At 40.8% G+C, this 19,785-nt stretch overlaps 1 protein-coding gene across 1 annotated transcript in view; it reads left to right on the top strand.

Annotated features, from left to right (window-relative positions):
* The window catches only part of LOC138566655 (ADP-ribosylation factor 6-like), a 73,772-nt gene extending 54,353 nt beyond the window's left edge, over window positions 1–19,419 (top strand). The window contains exon 2 of the mRNA XM_069644211.1: window positions 18,634–19,419. Coding sequence (XP_069500312.1) covers window positions 18,669–19,196 — 528 coding nt within the window. The 5' untranslated portion in view covers window positions 18,634–18,668 and the 3' untranslated portion in view covers window positions 19,197–19,419. The remainder of the gene's footprint in view (window positions 1–18,633) is intronic.
* The last annotated feature ends 366 nt before the right edge of the window (window positions 19,420–19,785 follow it).

Below are 19,785 nucleotides of genomic sequence, written 5' to 3'. Positions count from 1 at the left end.
CTTCTGTCTCTCTTCCCATCGGACACGCTCTTGCTTTAAGAGCTATTTTGAGTTTAATTAATGTGGCAAATTTAATTCTATACCAACCTCCACCCCATCCAATTGGACAATGCCTTATAACCCCATTTACCACAAGTTTTTATTTTTACCAGGGGATGCTGCAATCACACTTGCACTGAAATTCACTTTATGATTTGCAGAAATTCCAGATGTCCTTTTAAAAAATAACTTAAAAATCTTAACTGGTCTGACAACTTCAAACTGAACACCCTCAATTCAGCTCATAAGGTTTACCTGGAGGGACACCTGCTATTTGGCACAGGAATTTATTTTATAACCTCTCCAGGACATAACAGTTCAAAACACCCCAGATTTTGCTGCTATAATAAAAATCTTGGAACAGACCTTTGCCCTGTATAACTCCAGGCACTTGTCCAACCTGAATACCCAAGCTTGAAATAAAAATGTAAAAAGCCATTTGATCATTAATGGTGCCCTTTCAGCTGAGCTGTCTTCTCAGTTATTGACCCAAGCACCGCTATTTGAGAAGAGTAGGCTCAAATAAAAATGAGACTACCTCCTCATATGAACATTCATTTAAAAACTAACTACAAGGTTTCACTGTTTTCCCGAACACAATAGTTTGTTTTCATCATATTTAATTTCAAACTAGTCATTTGTGTATAGCAGGCCCTGTTGGAGACCTGCCGGGGTGAAGTCCAAAATTGCTGCGTCATCGACATAAAGAAGCATGCTATAAAAAGTAGCCCTTCAGAGAGCCTGGACTAACTTTGCTAAGATAAGTACTAGGTTCAAAATCGGAAAGGAATCCAAGGGGGCCAACTGCCATTCCCTTTTCACCTTTACTGGTAGGGAAAAACAAATGTATAATTCCCCATATTGTATATCGGACAGAGGTTGAGATGCCTGTATCACAGTTGGATAAGATTTAATAAACCATTAGGTACCCCAATAACATTTAAATTATGTCACAATATGTTTCTATCAAATCAAATGCTGTCTCCAAATCTGAAAAGAAACACAACTAATCTCTTCCCCCCTCCACCCCCTAACTTTACTGTATTTCTCCATGATGGTGCTCAGAGTGAAGCAGGGGTCCACTGTACTAAGCCCTCCCCTGAAACCCTTTTGGGAGGGCTTCCAGATATTGTCACTTTGAGCCCACTTCTCCAGCATGAGCAACAAACAGTTGGAAAATATCTTGCTGGCAATATCCAGTAATGAAATTGTCCTATAACCATGAGAGGCTGCTGATCCAAGGACTACTTGTTCAAAGTGATGGCATAATGTCTTTTAGCTATTTTTATATGCCCTTTTGAATCTATAAAACCGACCAGTTGTGTACACTCCACTCACTAACTCGTGGTTTAATGTTCTTTTGGCGATTCTACATTCAGAATATGACATCATGGGGCATCCCTTTCTTTGACCCGGATCTCCTAAACTTGGAGACCCTGTTTGCTAATTGCTCTGTTCCGGATATTTTCAACCAGAAACTCAAAACTGACACTTTCCTGTGTGGCCTCTGAACTGTTTAACAGTTTTAAGAGAACATCTTAATTTTTTGGAATTAGTACTTCTTTCCAATGCCTCCTTGTCAAGTTTAGGCATCGCTAACCAGCACCTCTGGCTATCACATTTTATTTGTGATGCCTACCTCTGGCCACTGGAGAATGAAATCAAAAGGATAGTGATCATTCTCTGTTCAATCAGAAGTGAAAACATGTATAACATTCCTGAAGAAGAAGCAGTCCACAGGAGTAATCAATAACTGAGGAAAAGTATTGCTGGTCTTGTATGCTTAGGAATGCACCATTTAACACTAAAGACCCCAAACATCCCCAGGCAGACTCCCAAAGCACACCTGAAAATGAGCGCTCCATTTGGGTTCAAATTTACTGTCCGAACATTTGCACAAAATATCTAATATTAAGCTTGAAAATCTAATGCCCCATATCATGTTTTTTTAGTATTACTATATTTTTGAACAACTTGACTGGTCCTATCTGTCTAAAAATGTCCTACTGACCACTTCATTTCCTGTAAACAACCACTTTGTGTCAAATGAAGTTAAAGGCTTTACAGATTTCCTTTTAATAGAATTGCAGTTGGTCTTGATAACTATTAAGTACCACAAATTAAAAAATTCTTTTAGCAGTCTTAAGTTTATTACATTTCTAATTTGTGTTGCATCATGTTTCCACCAACTGAGCGTGGATATGTTACATCAGAAAATTAATGTTGCTCACCATTTCATTTGATGTGCACATTTTGCTCATTGCGCACAAGAGGTTGGGGACCCCTGCCTTACATCCATTCATCAAAAATTAAGTATCCTGAGACATTTCCTAGTTAACAATATGTAATGATTCCTCCGTGGCCATTGGTAAAACCTTCAAATGCAGTAAAATTCACCACCGCTAGAATCGAGGAAATACGTTTCCCATTAAAATCATATTTCACAATTCATCTACAGTTAATCTAAAATCTCTAAAATATTGATACAAAAATAATCTCCTCTGAGAGAAAAGCTTTGGGCAAAGTAATAAAATGTTTCAATGTCTCAGATTCGTTTCTATTCTGGCAAAATCTGCATGATCTGTGTTCAGCTGGCCAATTTAAATGAGTAGCCTCTACTTCTGTGATTGGGCATAAATTAAAACAAAGTCTTAAAAACAGACTATGATATTTATAACGGGGAATTTTTGTAGATCTATAGGAATATGATTCAATGGTTTCATTACAAAATATCCAGTTTTAAACCATTTGTGTTCATTACATTTTTCCCAGGTCATTCTCCAATCATAATGTCATAGCTTCAACTTTGCCCGATCTGGGTTTGGCAATAATAATTCTAATGGAATATCGGCAGCAAGCATCAGTCCCAGGCAATCCTATGTCTATAAGGACTTATCTGCTTGTTCTCCTAGGACCTGGCCAATCACTGGCAATAAGGAAACTGAATTGCTGGCTTAAAACACATATCCTAAACAATGCCAACCTGCACCAATTAACCATGATCCTTAATGAAAAAACCCAGTTCAAAGCAAATAATTTGAATTGGTTAAATTTGAGGGAGGGATAATACCCTCTTGCAGTATTGGCCCTCTATCTTCTCCCAATCCGGCCTAAGTTCACTCAACTTTGTCTCAGCCCCATAGATCACTGCTTATAAAATATAATAATGGGCAAGCAGGAGAATTTCCCATACTTCCTGTGAATAATGGAGGCTTGCGCCGCTGCCATCTCCATCTTGTGTCTTATGTCTAATCTATGAGGGGCTTCCTGTTTGTTGTCATTCATATTCACTACCAAGTGTCCATACTCATTAAGAACCTCAAGTGGATGTTTGTATATAAACCACTTCAGTGAGGTTCTTTTCTGAGTTCAGATTAAAATATTAGATTTTTCCACATTGATTACTAAAGATTTCTTTTTTTAATGCATATTGTTTCACGGCCATTCATTTCCTCTGGAGCCCTATCCGTGTTTTATCAAGTAGAACTAAATCCTATAATAGCTATGAAATCGGGGTATTCCCTGATTTTGGAGGAAAATAATTGGTTTTATTCTGCTACTCCCCCATGTCCGTTACAAAACATTTTTTTAAAAGTCTTGGGGCCAAAATACATCCCTGTTTTAGGCCTCGATATGTACAAATTAATTTAGATAAGAGGCCCTCTTGATTTAGTTTCACCTGGATGGACATATCAGAATGCAACTGTGAAATCAATCCCAAGATGTACTTCGGGCAGTCTGCGCGTTTCTCATCTTTTTCCACAATAAAAGGATTGAATCGATTGCTAACTTAAAATAGATATAAAAGCCATTTAAAAAAAAAAAAAATTGCAGCTAATGTTAACAAGTTTATCGGCATCCCCGATCCATAGCAAAACCTAATTGACAATATCAAAATAAACTTTGTTTTTAACCCATTTATCAGATTTCTCAATAATGGTCGTGCAACCAATTTTCCCAGAGCCTCCAGTAGGGCCATCGGCCAATACATTTTAGAATTTTCGCTGTCCCCCTTTTTGAAGATCGGAATGACCACTGATTTTTGTCCATTGAGGGTTTTCTTTTCGCTTTCATTACCTGTGTAAAAATAATATTTTTAGCCCATCGTTACGAGTGAGCTTTTAGCATTGTATTAGTCAAACCATCTGTTCCCGGGGCTCTTGAATTGCTCAACATTTTTATTTCCAGTAGGATGTCGTCCTGATCAAAGATCATTGCATCACATTTATCCCAGTCATCCTCTGAGAAAGAGAAAATGGAACAATATAGAAGGGTGAAATCAAGGCACGGCAAACGTGCAGCAAAGCGGACTGTGGACAGTGGTGTGGGGGGAGCACCGATCTGAAGCGGTCACTGTGGAAAGTCGAATTTCATCGATGCAAGACTCCAGGGTCTCCCTGAAAGGAAAAATGAAAAGTAGGAGTATATGTCTCTCTGGTGTATGTTGATTTGAAAAAGCCAAATGGAAGGTGTAACAGCAGTGGAACAAAATATCAGTGATGTAGAAGCTGCATTAGCATTGCTACAAAAAAGTAAAAAGCCTGGTGGGGGGCAACAAGAACCGTAGAAGAAAGAGCAGAAGATGCGGAAGGGCGCTCTCGGAGGTGTAATATTCAGATAATGGGAGAGAAAGGTAATTGCGCGAAGCTATTTTTGGAGAGGCTGCTATTGGACAAAATGCACTTCAGGAACCTTTCTAAATTATTCATGGTAGAGGGAGCCCACAGAGTACCAAGGAGACCACCATCACCGGGTGTATCCCCTAGGGCAATGGTTCTGAACTGCTGAATTTTAGAGGTTGAGATGCGATCAAAGCGACTAACCATTTACAGTTGGCTAGTGCAAGGATCCTCATTTTCCTGGATTTCACCCAGGAAATCCAAAAACAGAAGATCATTTGCGCAGTAAAAAGGAAACTGAGACTGTAACTTGAAATGCATGTTTTTTTTCCCAGGCAAATTAAAGGTGATAGCAGACGGGAAAACTAATTTATTTCTTGCTGCGCCTGGTCCTGGCTGGACACTAAAAGAGAAAACACTGGAGTTTCGAGAGAAGCAAAAGGTGGGGAGACATTGCCAGATCAGAAAACTGAGAGTAAAAGAACACAGTTAAGTTCCTGAGGGTTTACAATGGCATCTATTTGGGGACAGATGGGTTGAATCGTACAACAAAAAAGGCTTGCGTGCGATTCTGAGGCCATGCCATGAGCGATGATTGCACACTGCTGCACTGTTACCCCTTTGGGATTTCCTAGCAGGGATGGATGGATTTAGTGGTCGCTCAGTTTGTGAGGAGGATTGGCAACAAGGATTTGCTGGAAAAGAACAGTCAGCATTGGTTAAGTGTGAAGGGGAACAGGGCGGTGAGAGGGCAGGGTGTTGGGCGTGGAGTTGAAAGAAGTGACAATTTATGGATTGGGAGGAGGGAATAGGGAAAGGTGGAGGACGAATGGGAAGAGGGAAATCTACAAACAGGTTTGGTTTGACAGAAATGTTTAAGGCACAGAATTGATCAGGGGTAAAGTAGTCCAGGTGAGTAACAGTGGGGAAAGAAATGGAGCCCTAGACGGTTACATATTCCACTCTCAGACCAACTCACGGACCCAACAAAGTATATACATGGTTTTCATCAGATCTTTAGAAACTTAAAGCCAAAAAGAAATAAATGTTTTAAGCTTTTACAGAAGGACATTGCCTCCAAAGCTTATACATTGGCAATGATCTGTGCTAAAAAAACAATGTTGGATAACATGATCCCCAAAGCACAGTATGAATCTAAAAAGCTATTTAAGGTGCTAAAAGAGTTAGAAAATATTTGTCCAGCAAAAAAGAACGATCCCAAAAAAGACACCATATGGTGTACATCGATGCAAGAAGCCATGTTGAAGAAACTTCAGCTGATTAAATTGAACATTGAGGCTAGCAGGAAGCTGGTGCGTCAAGAAGCCGCGCCCCCATTTTTAAATCGCAGAAAATTACAGAATACAAATTTAATTTTGGACCAACGTTGGGAGACTAGTTGGCCGCTATTATTGACAAACTCAAGCCTACAAAGGGGATATTTGTCCAGCTATCACCATTAACCCCTTAAGTGCTATGGACAAGGTATCTCGTCCTCGGCACTAAGTTTGCAGTGCTGAGGACGAGATGCCTTGTCTTTTTTAGCACTGCAGTTCACATCTCCCCGACCTGCAGGCAGTGAAGGGGAGGACTTCCCCTTTGGTGCCTAATCGTGCGGGGGGTGGCTGTGATGACGTAGGTGCACGTCGCGCGCACCGACATCATCAGGAAGTTATATTTACATGCTGAAGCCGTTCATCATGTAAATATAGCAGGAAATTGCTGGCTATTTTGAGATCAATTAGGGTTCAGTAGCAGAGACTGGAACCATATGGGAGGCCTTCAAGGTGATGGAGAGGTTTATGTATATCAAAAATGGCACGGGTGCATAAAACATTGAATGAATCCCTGGGACGGATGGAATAAGAAATTAAACAAATAGAGGACACATTATTAAACAGACAAAACGGGGTTGGGGCAGGGGATTTGCGGAGACACTACTTAAACATTGGGGGGGGGGGCACTATTAAAATTTGAATATAGTCAACACAGAGTACGAATACATGGGAAAGGGGACCAGGCCAGTCGCCTATTGGCCTGGCTGATAAGGAAATAATTCCCTAGTGGGGTGATCACACAGGTTCATGACTCAAAGGGGACTCTAGCTACTTTTCAGAAATAAATGATCTATTTCAAACTTATTATAGAAGATTATACACAAGCGAGGGTACATATGTGGAGGCGGAAGTAGGGGACTTATTACAGATAGCACAATTACCTTGACAATCACAATGAGGAGGATGAGAGAAGACGGGGTTTACGATCAATGCAATGAAATAAATCCCCGGGTACAGATGGGTTGCCGGTAGAATCCTGCCATACCTATGCCGATGAATTCATCCCTCAATTGAAACTGGTGTATGAAGCATCGTACGAAAAAGGCACCCTACCAGAAACTATGCGGGAAGCATTAATCGGTGTTATTGAAACCAAGAAAGGATCTGACATATTGTGAGTCCCAAATTAATGTGTATGCTAAGATATTGGGGACACTCATTGCCTCATGCTTATCCAAAGTGGTCCTGGATCTGATACAAATCATTCAAAATGTGGCATTTCAAGCAGTTTGTGATCTTTGGAAACTAGAGCATGTTCCTATGGCTCGGCAAAAATTACATTGGCTTCCAGTGCAGCATAGGGTGCAGTATAAGGCCCTCCCTCTGGTTTACAAATGTCTGTCAGATGACGCTCCTTGTTAGCTTTCAGAACAAATAAAGAACGTACTTTTTTAAAAGAGCCTACCGCTCTAATAAGGATAATGTGTTGGCTCAACCTCGGTTAACCTTGAAAAAGTATGGTTGTGCTCGTTTTGATGTTTGGGTCTCATTGCTATGGAATGTATTGCCGCTTTCTTTGAAGATGAGTTCCTGTCTCTCTCAGTTTAAGAAGTGCTTGAAGGCCTTCCTTTTCGATAGAGGTAAATATTGATTTGTCGTTACCAGTCAATTTCTTTTCCTTCTTTTTGTGTCCGTGAGTTTTTGTGAACGTTCTGAGTCATTCGGGTATGTGGTGCAGCATAAATAATCAATAGAAAGGAAATTGTAGACTAGATTCCCTTCAGTGATGATTCTATTTACTGTGTAAAAGGTAAGTTACCCACTGAAAGGGGAAAAACCCTTTCAGTGGGCAACTTAAAAATTTGAAAAAGTGCAGCAATGTATCGCCCTTTCCCTTTTGTCTGGAACAACGTGGCATTAACAATATTCTGCTTCAATATATATACACAGGAAGGGACTTCAATTACTTTGCCTAGGTATGCACAGAGTTAGATGTCCTACGCTTGTCTGTGCTTGTACATTGCACAGAATAGATCTTACCATGTATACACACACACCCCATAGGATCTATTTAATAAAATCTATAATTCCAGAAGCACATAAGCTTAGGAAATATTTTCTTTTATCCAATGATGTACATCAGTTTATATACCCCCGCCCCTCGGTACTTCCCAATAACGGAGCCAGGATTTAATCTAATTCCCTTTATCACTCCTGTCAGGGTTATTTCCTCCTTAGATCATACTCTGGCTTTATTACAGGTAGGTGGGCACAATATTAAGAACTGGTTCAGTTCTCCCCCTCAGGTGGGCATCTGTCCGCAAGATGGCATCAGCTTGCCTCCACAGCCTGTCTTCTATATCATCCATTGAAGAAGCCCGGTGGCTTTAACTCTGGGTAGACCTCACTTGTAGTCTCTAATAATCCATCCGAGTCAAAAAGGAGAGCAATCTATTCCTTTTCCTTCCTGTTCTCAATTCTTCTTCCTTTCCATCAGTCTTTGAGTGAGTGTGCGTGTGAGTCTTGGTGCTCTCCCACAGTGAGTATTACATCTTTTATAGACCCCAAACCCCACCGTGACAGACCACTGCGACTAGGTAGGTAAGTTGAACAAAGGTCAGTCTTTATTGACTTTTTTAAGAAATGAAAAGAAAATATTAATTCGAGTATCAGTTCTCTTCCCAGCCGAGATGACTGATAGGGTTTCTGCGAGTGTAAGGCAGAAATCTCTGTTTAATCTTCGTAAGCCCACTGGTATGGACTTGTGTTCTCCTCGCTTCCAAACCGATTCTGAAAGAAGAAAGAGAACTCCCTATCAGTCCTTCGTCTCTCTTTGCTTTATGTAGGGGCTGGCCACTCTTGACCCATTCAGGTGTCTCCTCATGTCCGAGGATATAAAAACCCTCCCAAACCCCGCCCCCTTCCTTCCGTGCTCCCAGTCGCCATGATGTCTCCCCGCCATGTGCCACAAGGTGAAGATTGGGGTTTATACAGTCGGAGGTCCCTAGCTTTGGTAAGGATAAAGTCCTTCTAATATCCTTCTTTTTGGTCTCCTTTCTCTGTTTTACGAGTGTGAGGTTATACGGTTCTTTTGCTTCTCTTTGCTCCGTTCCCCGTTTGTGGCGTCTTGGCCCAACAACCTCCCCCCGTTGGTTGTTCGTGCTGCGGTACACGCAGCACACGCCGGCAGACCCTTGCTCCGTCTGGTCGCCTGTGTCGTGGTTTCTGAATTCCTCGCCCGTAGGACCCACGCCACTTCTCAACCCCGCTACCGGCCGTGCGTTAGGGTTTATCCGCATTCGGGCAACACAATTTGCGGATGGCACCCAGGTCTGCCCCTGACCACAAATGACTGCTTCCTTCAGTGTCTTCCTCCTCCTCCTTTCGGCCCGTACGTTCAGGTTTGAGTTTTGCTTCTCCAGTGTCCGCCTCATTGCTTCCCACGGGCCCCTCCGTTGTTTCCGGGTATTTGGTGTTCGCATGGCCTCTGATGCAGTCTGGCTGTTACACCCACCTTTTGTGAAGTGTATGTATAATTTCCCCAATGTGATTGGACAGTGTGCCACTAAATAAAGCATCTCGGGCTGAAAGCTTATTTTACCAACCCAATTCCTGGGTCTTGTAGATTTTCAGATGAACACTACTACAAAGTGGGTCCGGACAGATGTCCACAGGAATTCATTGAATGCATGTAAGGTTCGTACAAAGTACACCTGTAAATGGGCCCCCATCCACCTCCAGCACCCAAATCTGCCTCTTGCCTTCTGTAACTGTCTCTAAGTTTGGGACCACTTCCTAGACTTTACCCTAAACATTATGCTGGCAGATTCTGTGTTGGAACACTGCCCCACTTGATGACTGATGGTTCAGCAGCTGTAGGCACCATATAAAATATAATATACCAAATGATTAATCCCCATTGTAACAAACATTTTGTTTTTTAAAGATATAAAGGTCCCTTTCCTCTGGAGCAGCCTAGTAGATGGAAATTTCAGATTAGGCAAAACAGATCCGCTGGTCAAGCTGAACTCCCATTGTGTGTTCATTCTCTTAAGCCCAACATAAACGGATGCAGCCCTCAAAAATGCCACTTGAGAATTGATAGCAGGTTCAGCCTCCCCATGACTTAGTCCCAGAGACTGTCCTTGTCATTATGGCTCAACCCCACCCATTCATCTCCGTGAGAAAGCATGGGATCTCCTTGCTGGGGGAGATTAGTTGGAATGTCAGAATTCAGTCCTGGTCTCTCTCACCTTTGCAACTTTTAAAGAGACATTTTCTTTCTTTTCTTTTTTTAAAAATTGGTTTATGGTTTATTATAAAACTTTACCAGTTATTAAACGAGCATTCAGTTTTCATAAGTAAAAATGATGCAGTAACAGAATAAAAAGAAAACAAAAAGAAAATAAAGCAGTATAAAAGAAAATTGGACCTAATCAGTTTTCGTATACTAAAACGCTATTATTCTTTACACACTCTGTGAAAACAGTTTGTCGAAGAACATGGTAGTTGCACATTTTTAAAGGGTCACCACGACGCCTGTTGGCCCACCACTCAGACTCCACATTGCTTTTTCTCTTACTAATGGGTCAACGTAGATGGTTCTCATGGAGGTTATTCCTGGACAGCTCAGAGCAAGGTGTTTTAGCGTTTCTGTTGTTGTTGTTGCACCACCTGCAATTGGCAGAGTCGTCATCACTTAGATTCCTTGCACTGAGAATTTGATTGGTTAGAAACAGATTTAGTTTTGTGCGCAACAGTATAGTTCGATGATTGGCACTAGGACATTTCGTCAAATACTTTGGAATCACGTTTACTGCACTGGATTCTTGGGTAGCATTTTCATAGAGCTTGTATTGTGATTTATTTTGTTGTGTTTGTGACCAGTCCCATAGCCAAAACCAAAGTTTATTTTTTGCAGCATCAGGGTTCTATATGTGGGCTCCAATGGTGTGGTCGCTTCATCCAAGATTGCATGACACTGCGATAGCCAGACTTTCTGAGCCCAGTCCTTTCTCATCAGATTCAAAGATTTGAAATTGGCTCAATGGTTTAGGCATAAAGAGCTTATGAAATAAGTCTTTCCATACCACTGTAATGGAGATTGAGGTTAGCCCCAGTTTATATCTCATAATAACAATCGGTACACAGTTGGGGACTCGTAGAATGTTCTGCCAGAACATGCCCTCATGTATCGGCCACTCTTTCCATGAGAAACAAAGGGATGTCTCAGGGTATCAATGAGAATTTCCCGTACCTTTTGATGTATGATCGCACCTTGGTTGGCAAGAAGTTTGTTTTTAAACTTTTCGGGAGTTATCGCATACACTTTGAGTCGATCCCCGGGTATCTCATTGTATTTACTCGTGGTATGTGATTGTTAGAAAGATGCCAGCAAAAGGTGCCTTTTTTTCTGAATACCTTTTGAAATACTAAAACGGCAGATTTTGAGCGTTCATTTTTAGTCTATTGTTTACAAAGTAGGACTGTAATAAATTCCGTTTTCTCTTCAGGCTGATTGTCATGTCTAGAATGATGAGATCGTCCACGGACAGCATTCAGCCTACTGGTTTCGTGTTTATTTTTGGTGGAAAAGAACCATCGAGCATCTTCATTTCTTTAATGTCCTTGATGAATAGTTTGAACAGTTCAGCAGCCAATGGGCAACCCTTTTTAAGCGACGGAAGGTTGGTATTCTTTTGCTTAATACACCCTCCTTGTTCAGGCAAACTTGAATGGAAGTGTTGGTGTATAAAGCTTTGATTTGGTTCTAGAACACATTCCGGGCATTTCCACTTAACTATTTTCTTCCAAAGTAAGTCCCTGTGCACACTGTCAAAGACTTGGGCAAGTTCAGTTGATATATATTTTTGAACCATTCCTTCAAAGATATTAGTTTGAGGATGTTTAATATAAATTGAGGCCACATCCCACTCATTTGACAAACCCTGTTTGTCGAGGATCGGAGTGTCCGGATTCTTTGACCCATTCTTTTAGTCTCACTAGGATCAGGGATGCATATAGTTTTCCTAGGACATCAAGCAGGGCAGTAGGTCTGTAGTACTTTGGATACATTTTATTACCTTTTTTTTGTAAATTTGGATGACGATCACTGTTTTCCAGGAGTCAGATTTTTTTTTTCTTCGCTATAATTGCACCAAATGAGAACAGACAAACGTCAGCCTATTCTTCTTTGCAGTCTTTTAGCTTTTGATTTTAGACTACACATCTGTGCCAGGTGCTCTTGATTTATTGATTTCTTTTTAAAACATTTTATTTTCTTTGCAATCAAGGATTTCTTCTTCTCTGTCAAGCCTAATTGTCAACTCTGCTGACTCGGACTGCCTATGTGTGGCTGCTTCTGTACATCCTTTTTTAAAGAGGGTTCTGAAGGAGCACATCCAGACCTCTTCTGCAACTGTGTTTATCTTGAAACCCGCTCTGAAAACCTCCTGCGACATTCAGGAGAAGCCACAAGGATCTTGAGTCATTGGATGACATAATGTTTTAACATATGTTCCGCATCTCTCTGTGACATCGACACTTTGCGGCTCATTGTCCAATTTTTATATTGTTGTTTTTGCTTTTTATTAGGAGAGTTTTGTTTGAATTTTGGGTTATGCACAGTTGTCTTTTATATCATGACGCAAGTCACGTTTTTTCCGGATGACTTCTTGTTTGTATACATGTTTTGGTTTACATTGAGGTTTTTGTCCTCTACCTCTTATCGCAAAGAATTCGCCGAACAAGGGTGTATAATCTATGTCGATGTTTTGTGTTCTGCCTGCTTGCTAAAGCTTGTTAGTCTTGAACATCTTGGGCTTTCAGTCCGCAGGCAGACTTCAATGCTGTGACTACCTTCCTTTGTTTCTTTGTGCATCCTTTGTCTGTAAGGTTAATTCCAGTATATCATGGTCAGTATGTGTTTTGTTTAATTATCAATGATTGGACCCAAGATGATACATTTGCAGAGACCAGGAAGTAATCCAGGGTTGCTTTTTGGGTTCCTAGTCTCCATGTGGGCACAGCAGGGATGTCTCCCGTAGTTTAACCATTCTTAAAAGATGAAAGTTTGTCTTACCAAGTTCTTTTCAACCACTTAACGGCTCTCGATAATTTTTTGGGTCGGTTAGTTTTCTCGTTCAATGTTGCTGAGTCAGTGGTTTGAAATATAAGGTCTGTATTCAAATCATCACATAGGATTAACATTGGGTCATTGTATTGTATTCTACATCATCGATTGCGGTTATTACTACTTCTGTGAAACATTTCTTTCCAATCTCGCGCTTTGAAACACTTATGTACGAGCGCGATCCAAATAAAATATCAATATCAATCTGCTGGATTCCAGTAGAGATTCATATTGATTAATCATGCAGGATCCGTGCCTGCCATTTTCTCCAGGCGTAGCACTACCATTTGCATGTGGTGATTTAAATTATTTTTATGAGCCACTCTCTGGCCTGAACCGGCTTTAATCTGAGTGATTAAACCTGCGGGCGATCTCCCCCATAAGCCTTTCTTTGCAGTATTCTGTTACAAAGTATACCCATCTACTGTCAGAGCTTTCTGCATCCACGTTTCTTGTAAACAAAGGATGTTGTATTGTTGGCAGTTCCAACTTTTGTCATAAGAGGTGGGAGAACCCGCTTGTATTCCAGCAGCCAATCAGCATAGGATTTTCTGTTATTTGCACATTATTGGTCTTTATTTGAGTTCAAGGTCTTAGATGGCCATCTCCAGTCGGTGTCATTATTATCCTCATTTAGACGGACTGGGCAGAGGCTGATTTTGGCTCTTGTTCTGGTGATTGTGATCTTCATGGGGGTTGTGATGTCTCGAGATATGTCTCTGGACTCACTTAGGACATTGTTTGTTATTCTTGCCACTGTGCTTTTAGGGCCAGCAAGTTGCTGATTTTAGTTTCTATACTCTTTTGTCTGGACGCGTGCTGTTGTGGGACAAATGGGTTCAGGCTTTTTATCCAGAAGTCTTCGTTTTTTCATATCTGTTCTTTTATATCGAACCCTAGAGACCAGAGTGCCTCAGCCACATCTAGAAGCTTGTTGCAAATGATTTTGGATTTTATGCGCATATAGTCGTATTGATTTGGTATAGGAAATTCTATTGCTGTGATGTCGCTAGATTCCAAATTGGGTAACACCAGTATATGTTGGAATAAGCAGAAGCCGTCTGTCCAATTTAGTATTGGACCATTATCCATGTAAAGTATTCGTTCTATAAAGATCCCGGGGCTAGTATTGCTCTTCACTGCTGTTGTTGTCCTTGGTTGTTCAGCATTCTTGCGTTGGTTTCTGTTTTTGTCCTCTTGCTTAATTTCCACGTTTTTTAATTCAAACTGGCTCCTCATACCTCTCGCATTTGTATCTGATAATTGTTTCGGTATAGGATTTTCAGTTGGCTTGATCAATTTATTGTTGGTTTTACTGCCAGTTTGTTACAATCAAGTCATACCCTTAAATTGATTTGGGATTTGGGAATTGCCGAAGGTCTGCATTTGCCACTCCTAGTGCTGCAGAGTAATCGTTTGTGGCGATTGCCCGCATGCGTCTACTTTCTCGAGTTTCGAATTGGTATTCCTGTAGTGGATCATGATTTAAAGTAGGTTTTGGGGCACCAGCTCAGTCAGATATATTTGTCCTTCGGACTTCACCAGTATACTTCGATGCTGCAGGCATTGCCATAGTTCAAATGTATTCTCCTTCTACCAAACCTTCCTACGTATACTGATATTTCTTGTAAATCTAAGTCAAAACTCTGAGATTGTGCAGCACTGGGTCCTTCCATGTTTCTTTCATCAACCTATATTGTTTCCTTTAGAGAAACCATGTTGGTATTGGTCTTTGTGGGGCACCCTGTGTCATCATTGATGTTTGATGTTATCTTCTCTGCAGATGGTAGGAAGTTCTATAGGTTTCTAACAAAGTCACGACTCCTTGATGTTTTTGGTATTTTCTCATCTGGAATGTTTTTTGTTTTCTTTGTTGTGCACGTTTTATTGTTGCATCCTATTTGTTTTTTTGTTTTTCATTCTGGAGTAGAAGATTTCATAGTTATTACCATTTGGGATTTCAGCCACTAGCAGTGCGTCTTCAGTTGGGTCCACAAGCATAGGTGGCAGGGGCTCAATGTCCGTGGCAGAAGCTTAAATCTGTTCTGCGGGTATTTGGATTTTACTTGTTCATTTCATGTTACCAATCAAGTTTTCTGTGGTCGTGATATTAGAAACGGTTATTACAGGAGCTGGTTGTTCTTGGTTATTTGATGTAGAAGATTCAGTTGTTCTGGGAGAGGTGATGCCTTCCACTTCACCAGTGATGATACTGGGGTTAGGTGGGGCAGGATACTATTGGGCCTGATCGTAACTGTTGGGTTTAGCAGAGGTCTTTTTAAGGATTCTTTGCCCCATTTCAAAATGTATTTTGCCATATCTAGTTGGATTGTCGTATTGGCTCCCATTTCAATCATATGGTCACGGAGCAGTTTTTGCAACAGGCTTTCTGAAGTAGTTTTACTGCCCAGTCTTTGTTGTAGCGTGCTTATGCGATTTCAATATGTATCAATTTGATATGTGTCATGACTCATGGCTAATAAGGTGGTCTGATCTCTGAAATGTTCATGTAGGGATTTGTATAGTTTGAGAAAGGAGGCTAGAGAAATTGTCACGGCTGACATTAAGCTGCATTGTGTCTGAAGGGTATTCAGGTTTTCTTGACAGCATTCATGAATGTTTTTCTGTTTCTCTTTTTTTGTATTAGCTTGTTTTCTCTTTAAATGTGTCCATTCCCCTAAATATTCCGTAAAACACAGCAGTTTATGCATTGCACTGGCCTATCAAACTCCATCAAAGTACACATTTTCAATATCTGTAGGTTTCATAAACATGACCCCTGATCTGTATAAAGGAAATAAACACACCCAGCAGCATAAAATGCCAGCCCAAATCTATTTTGCTCTATCACTTTTTACTATGTGATTTACTTTTTATTTTTGTTAATTTTTTTCCTTTTTTAGTTCTCCATTGTTTCGGAATATTTTCTTGTGAGATGTCCATCTCTAGCTTTGTCGCTATATTTTGATGCGAGGATGACTTGGAAATATTGCACATGTTTTTTCAAATGCTGTGCTCAGGCCACAGCTTACATAGAATGACCTTCATTTCTAAACTTGTGTGAGTAAATTGTAGTATCTTAACATTGTTTTACACTCTGCAGCAAGTGTCCCACAATGGTGCACAAGAATATCCACGGTTAATTGCATAATGGGACGTTTGCTTCAACTTTGTGACCGGATGATCAGTTAGTTACACATGTATGCTTTTCCCGAGCTGGACCTGGAGCAAATATTTTAGATTTATCTGCAACACTAATACTATACTTGCCACAGGGGGGAGGTGGTGGTGGTGGTGGTGGTGGTGGTGGCGGCGGCGGCGACGACGACAGGGGATTAACAGTCTTCCAAATGGTTCCTTTCCTCACTGGGAGTGGTCTAGTGTGTGAATGGGTTAGATCATGCAATGTTTTACACACATCTTCCAACAATAACTTTTGTGAATGTGGCTTTCACGTCTGATCGGAATTCCCTTATAGCGTGAAATATGAGCAGCAAATGTATGGCCAATGGCATACTTTGGGTGGCCTTGAATTTTTATTTAATTTTTCATATAAACTGTTCACCTGATAAAGGGGGCAGGTGATGAGTAAGATTTGGTTTGCAAACAACTGTGAGGGGAAATGGCACAAGATGCCATACAGCTAGAATTATCTTAAGTCCACATTCGCCATTGAGTTTCAAAGCCAAAAATGCTCGTATACTTTTTTTTTTATTTTTTATTTGGAGTTATATTAAGGGTTCACAATAGAGAGAAATGTTTACTTGGATCAGCTCTATACAGTAAATACAATTTGATCACACAATTTGCTGATTGAAGCAAATTGAAGTTTTTAACAAAAGCGTGTAATGAAGGAGTTTTAAACCCTGTGTGTAATTCTGTATAATTTCGAGGGGATGGATTTTTAAATTTAGGTGAATTATTGATGCTATTATTTTATTTAGTAATGTTGCAAATCTTTATTTGGTTTTACAGTTTCCCATAACGCTATTACTAATAACACATTCACCAATTGTGAGTTTAAAATATGGGTGCCCAGGGTAAAAAGTTATGGAATATCAAGATTTGTGTTTCAAAAAGGGATAAGGTAAATTTTGTGAAGTGGTATTAATTTGAGGAAAGCAGCACATTGTGTTTTTACAATGAATGAAAGGGTTTTTACAATGAATGAAAGGGTTATTTAAAAGAGGCTCGTGGCTTAATAGAACGCTGACTGACGTGTGAAAGGCAAACATGGAACAATTGCACTCTGTTTGCATTAATCCTCCGATTCGGAGGTAACCTACACATTGGTTATCACAAGGCTTGACATACATTGATTAATTGTCACTCTTCAGAGGTTTTTGATTGCTTTTAAAGCTCTCGATTCCTCATTTACCGCAATCTTTAGCAGTGCTCGTTAGCAGTGTCTGGCATGTTTAAAGTTGCAGCTTTTACTACGATGTTCACTGCTGTCTAAGAGGGTCTTTCTTTATCTTTATGCAATTGGCTCGCAAGTTGTATATGCATTACACTGAATTGCTTACCAAGTGGCACCCAGAAAGCTCTTTTCTCCATACATCAAAAGCATGGTTTTTAGTGAAGAGTTCAGCGTTTAAGGACCAATATCACTGTGTGTTCTTGTATTTAGTGGTCTACAATTTGATTCTTAGTACAGGCTTTGCTAGCAGTCCCTAATGACGGTGCATTAGCTTGTGACCAGTGGCGCCCAATTCACCACTGAAAGCTAAAACTAAAACGCAGTTATTTGCATTTCTGTACAGTGGTCATGATCTAAAGTACTTTCTACTCCAGTCTTCTTCAGACATTGTCTCGTTTGGGGTTTAGCTACTCCAATCTCAATAATAGTTTTCAGAAGATGCGGGGGTGGGGGGATGTTACCAAATGTACTTAACTAGAGGGGTAGAAATTATTTTTTAAGGACTATGCCGAGGAACAATGTTGAATAAAGTCTGTGCACATGACTGCACATCTTCACCATTGCTCTGTCCCTCAGCCACTGTGTCAACTATTCTTTTTCAAATTTTGATTGTATTTGAATGTGTGTAGACTACATTTACAAACTGATTTGAAGGTCTGAGCATTTGCATACCACAAGTACAGTGAGATATGCCTAATTTGTATATATGATAATTTAGTCGAAATTATTGTTATATAATTGGAAGTGTATGGATTGTTCGCTTAATTAGTGAACCTGTTCTTGGAGACCTTGAATGTCCCCCTGCTGTTCTTTCCCCTTACCCTGTCCAAATTTGTGTGGGTGTGCCTGCATTTGCCTAGGCCAAAGTGTTGGCCAGAGTTCAGAAGGGGAATATCATTGTGCAGCAGTCAGTTTTAGTCCAGTCTTTGTTTGCTGATCCACTGTAAATCAGGTTTTAAAACCGGTGCAACGCTACTCACTTACTCCCTCTGCCCCCAATGAAGCACTGACTATTTTCATCTGTATTATTTTGGTGATAGTCCAATATTTCGGACGGGGCATGATAGTGCTATGTTTTAAAAGTAATGGTGGGGCTGCTGGATGATGCTTTTTGCTCTTGAATCATTGTGTGTCTTCTCTCCATAGCTTTACTTTATGGATGCCACTTTGTTGCTGCTGCCATGGGGAAGATACTGTCCAAGGTGTTTGGCAGCAAGGAGATGCGCATACTTATGCTTGGACTGGATGCAGCAGGGAAAACCACAGTCCTGTACAAGCTGAAGCTAGGCCAGTCAGTGACCACAATACCCACCGTCGGCTTCAACGTGGAGACTGTAACATACAAGAATGTCCGGTTCAACGTCTGGGATGTGGGGGGCCAGGATAAGATCAGGCCCCTTTGGCGGCACTACTACACTGGCACCCAGGGCCTGATCTTTGTAGTGGACTGTGCTGATTCAGACCGGATTGATGAAGCTAGACAAGAACTGCACCGCATCATCAATGACCGGGAGATGCGCGATGCCATCATCCTCATCTTTGCCAACAAGCAGGATCTTCCTGATGCTATGAAGCCCCATGAGATTCAAGAGAAACTGGGCTTGACCCGCATCCGAGACCGTAATTGGTATGTGCAGCCGTCCTGTGCCTCCACTGGGGAAGGACTCTATGAGGGCCTTATGTGGCTGACCTCCAATTACAAGTCTTAGGCCTAGCGTTGTACAGAAGCAACCACAACTAATGAGACTTTTCTTATTTACATTGTAATTTCTTTTTTTAATCTGCTTTAATAATGATGTAGCAAGAAATCTCCAAAAGATAGCTGGCAAGAGTGCTGAGGCATTGGCAATTTACAAATCATTGTAGAGTTATTCTATTTTTTTAACATTAAAAGTTGAGGCCACAATCTCCTCAGAAATGCTACAAAAGAAATTGGTACATGATTTTATTTTGTCAAACGCATGGTGGTCTCGGAGTTATGTTATGTTACTTTGCATTTATATAGCGCCTTATGTATTATAGAGAGAGAGAGATAGATAAGGTGCGTGGGTGCAGGGGAATATGTGTGCAGCTGGTGTGGCGCTTGCATGATAGCTGCTTCTTAGCGGTAGGTGTGGTCGTTGGGAGATCAGGAATATGTGTTCATTCTGGTGGTTTGTTACCCAGACAGATTTCTGACTGTTAGGCCTGAGGAGACGCATAGGCTAGCAGGTGTCGTGAGCCAGCTGTGTTTAATTAGGGCGATGAGGAGTTTGCGGCGCGAGTTAGTATTAGAACAACTATACCGAATGTGCCGTA

Source organism: Ambystoma mexicanum, chromosome 2p, assembly GCF_040938575.1.
Source record: "Ambystoma mexicanum isolate Mex_15411 chromosome 2p, UKY_AmexF1_1, whole genome shotgun sequence".
Classification (NCBI taxonomy): domain Eukaryota; kingdom Metazoa; phylum Chordata; class Amphibia; order Caudata; family Ambystomatidae; genus Ambystoma; species Ambystoma mexicanum.
This window is presented reverse-complemented; position numbering and strand designations above follow the sequence as displayed.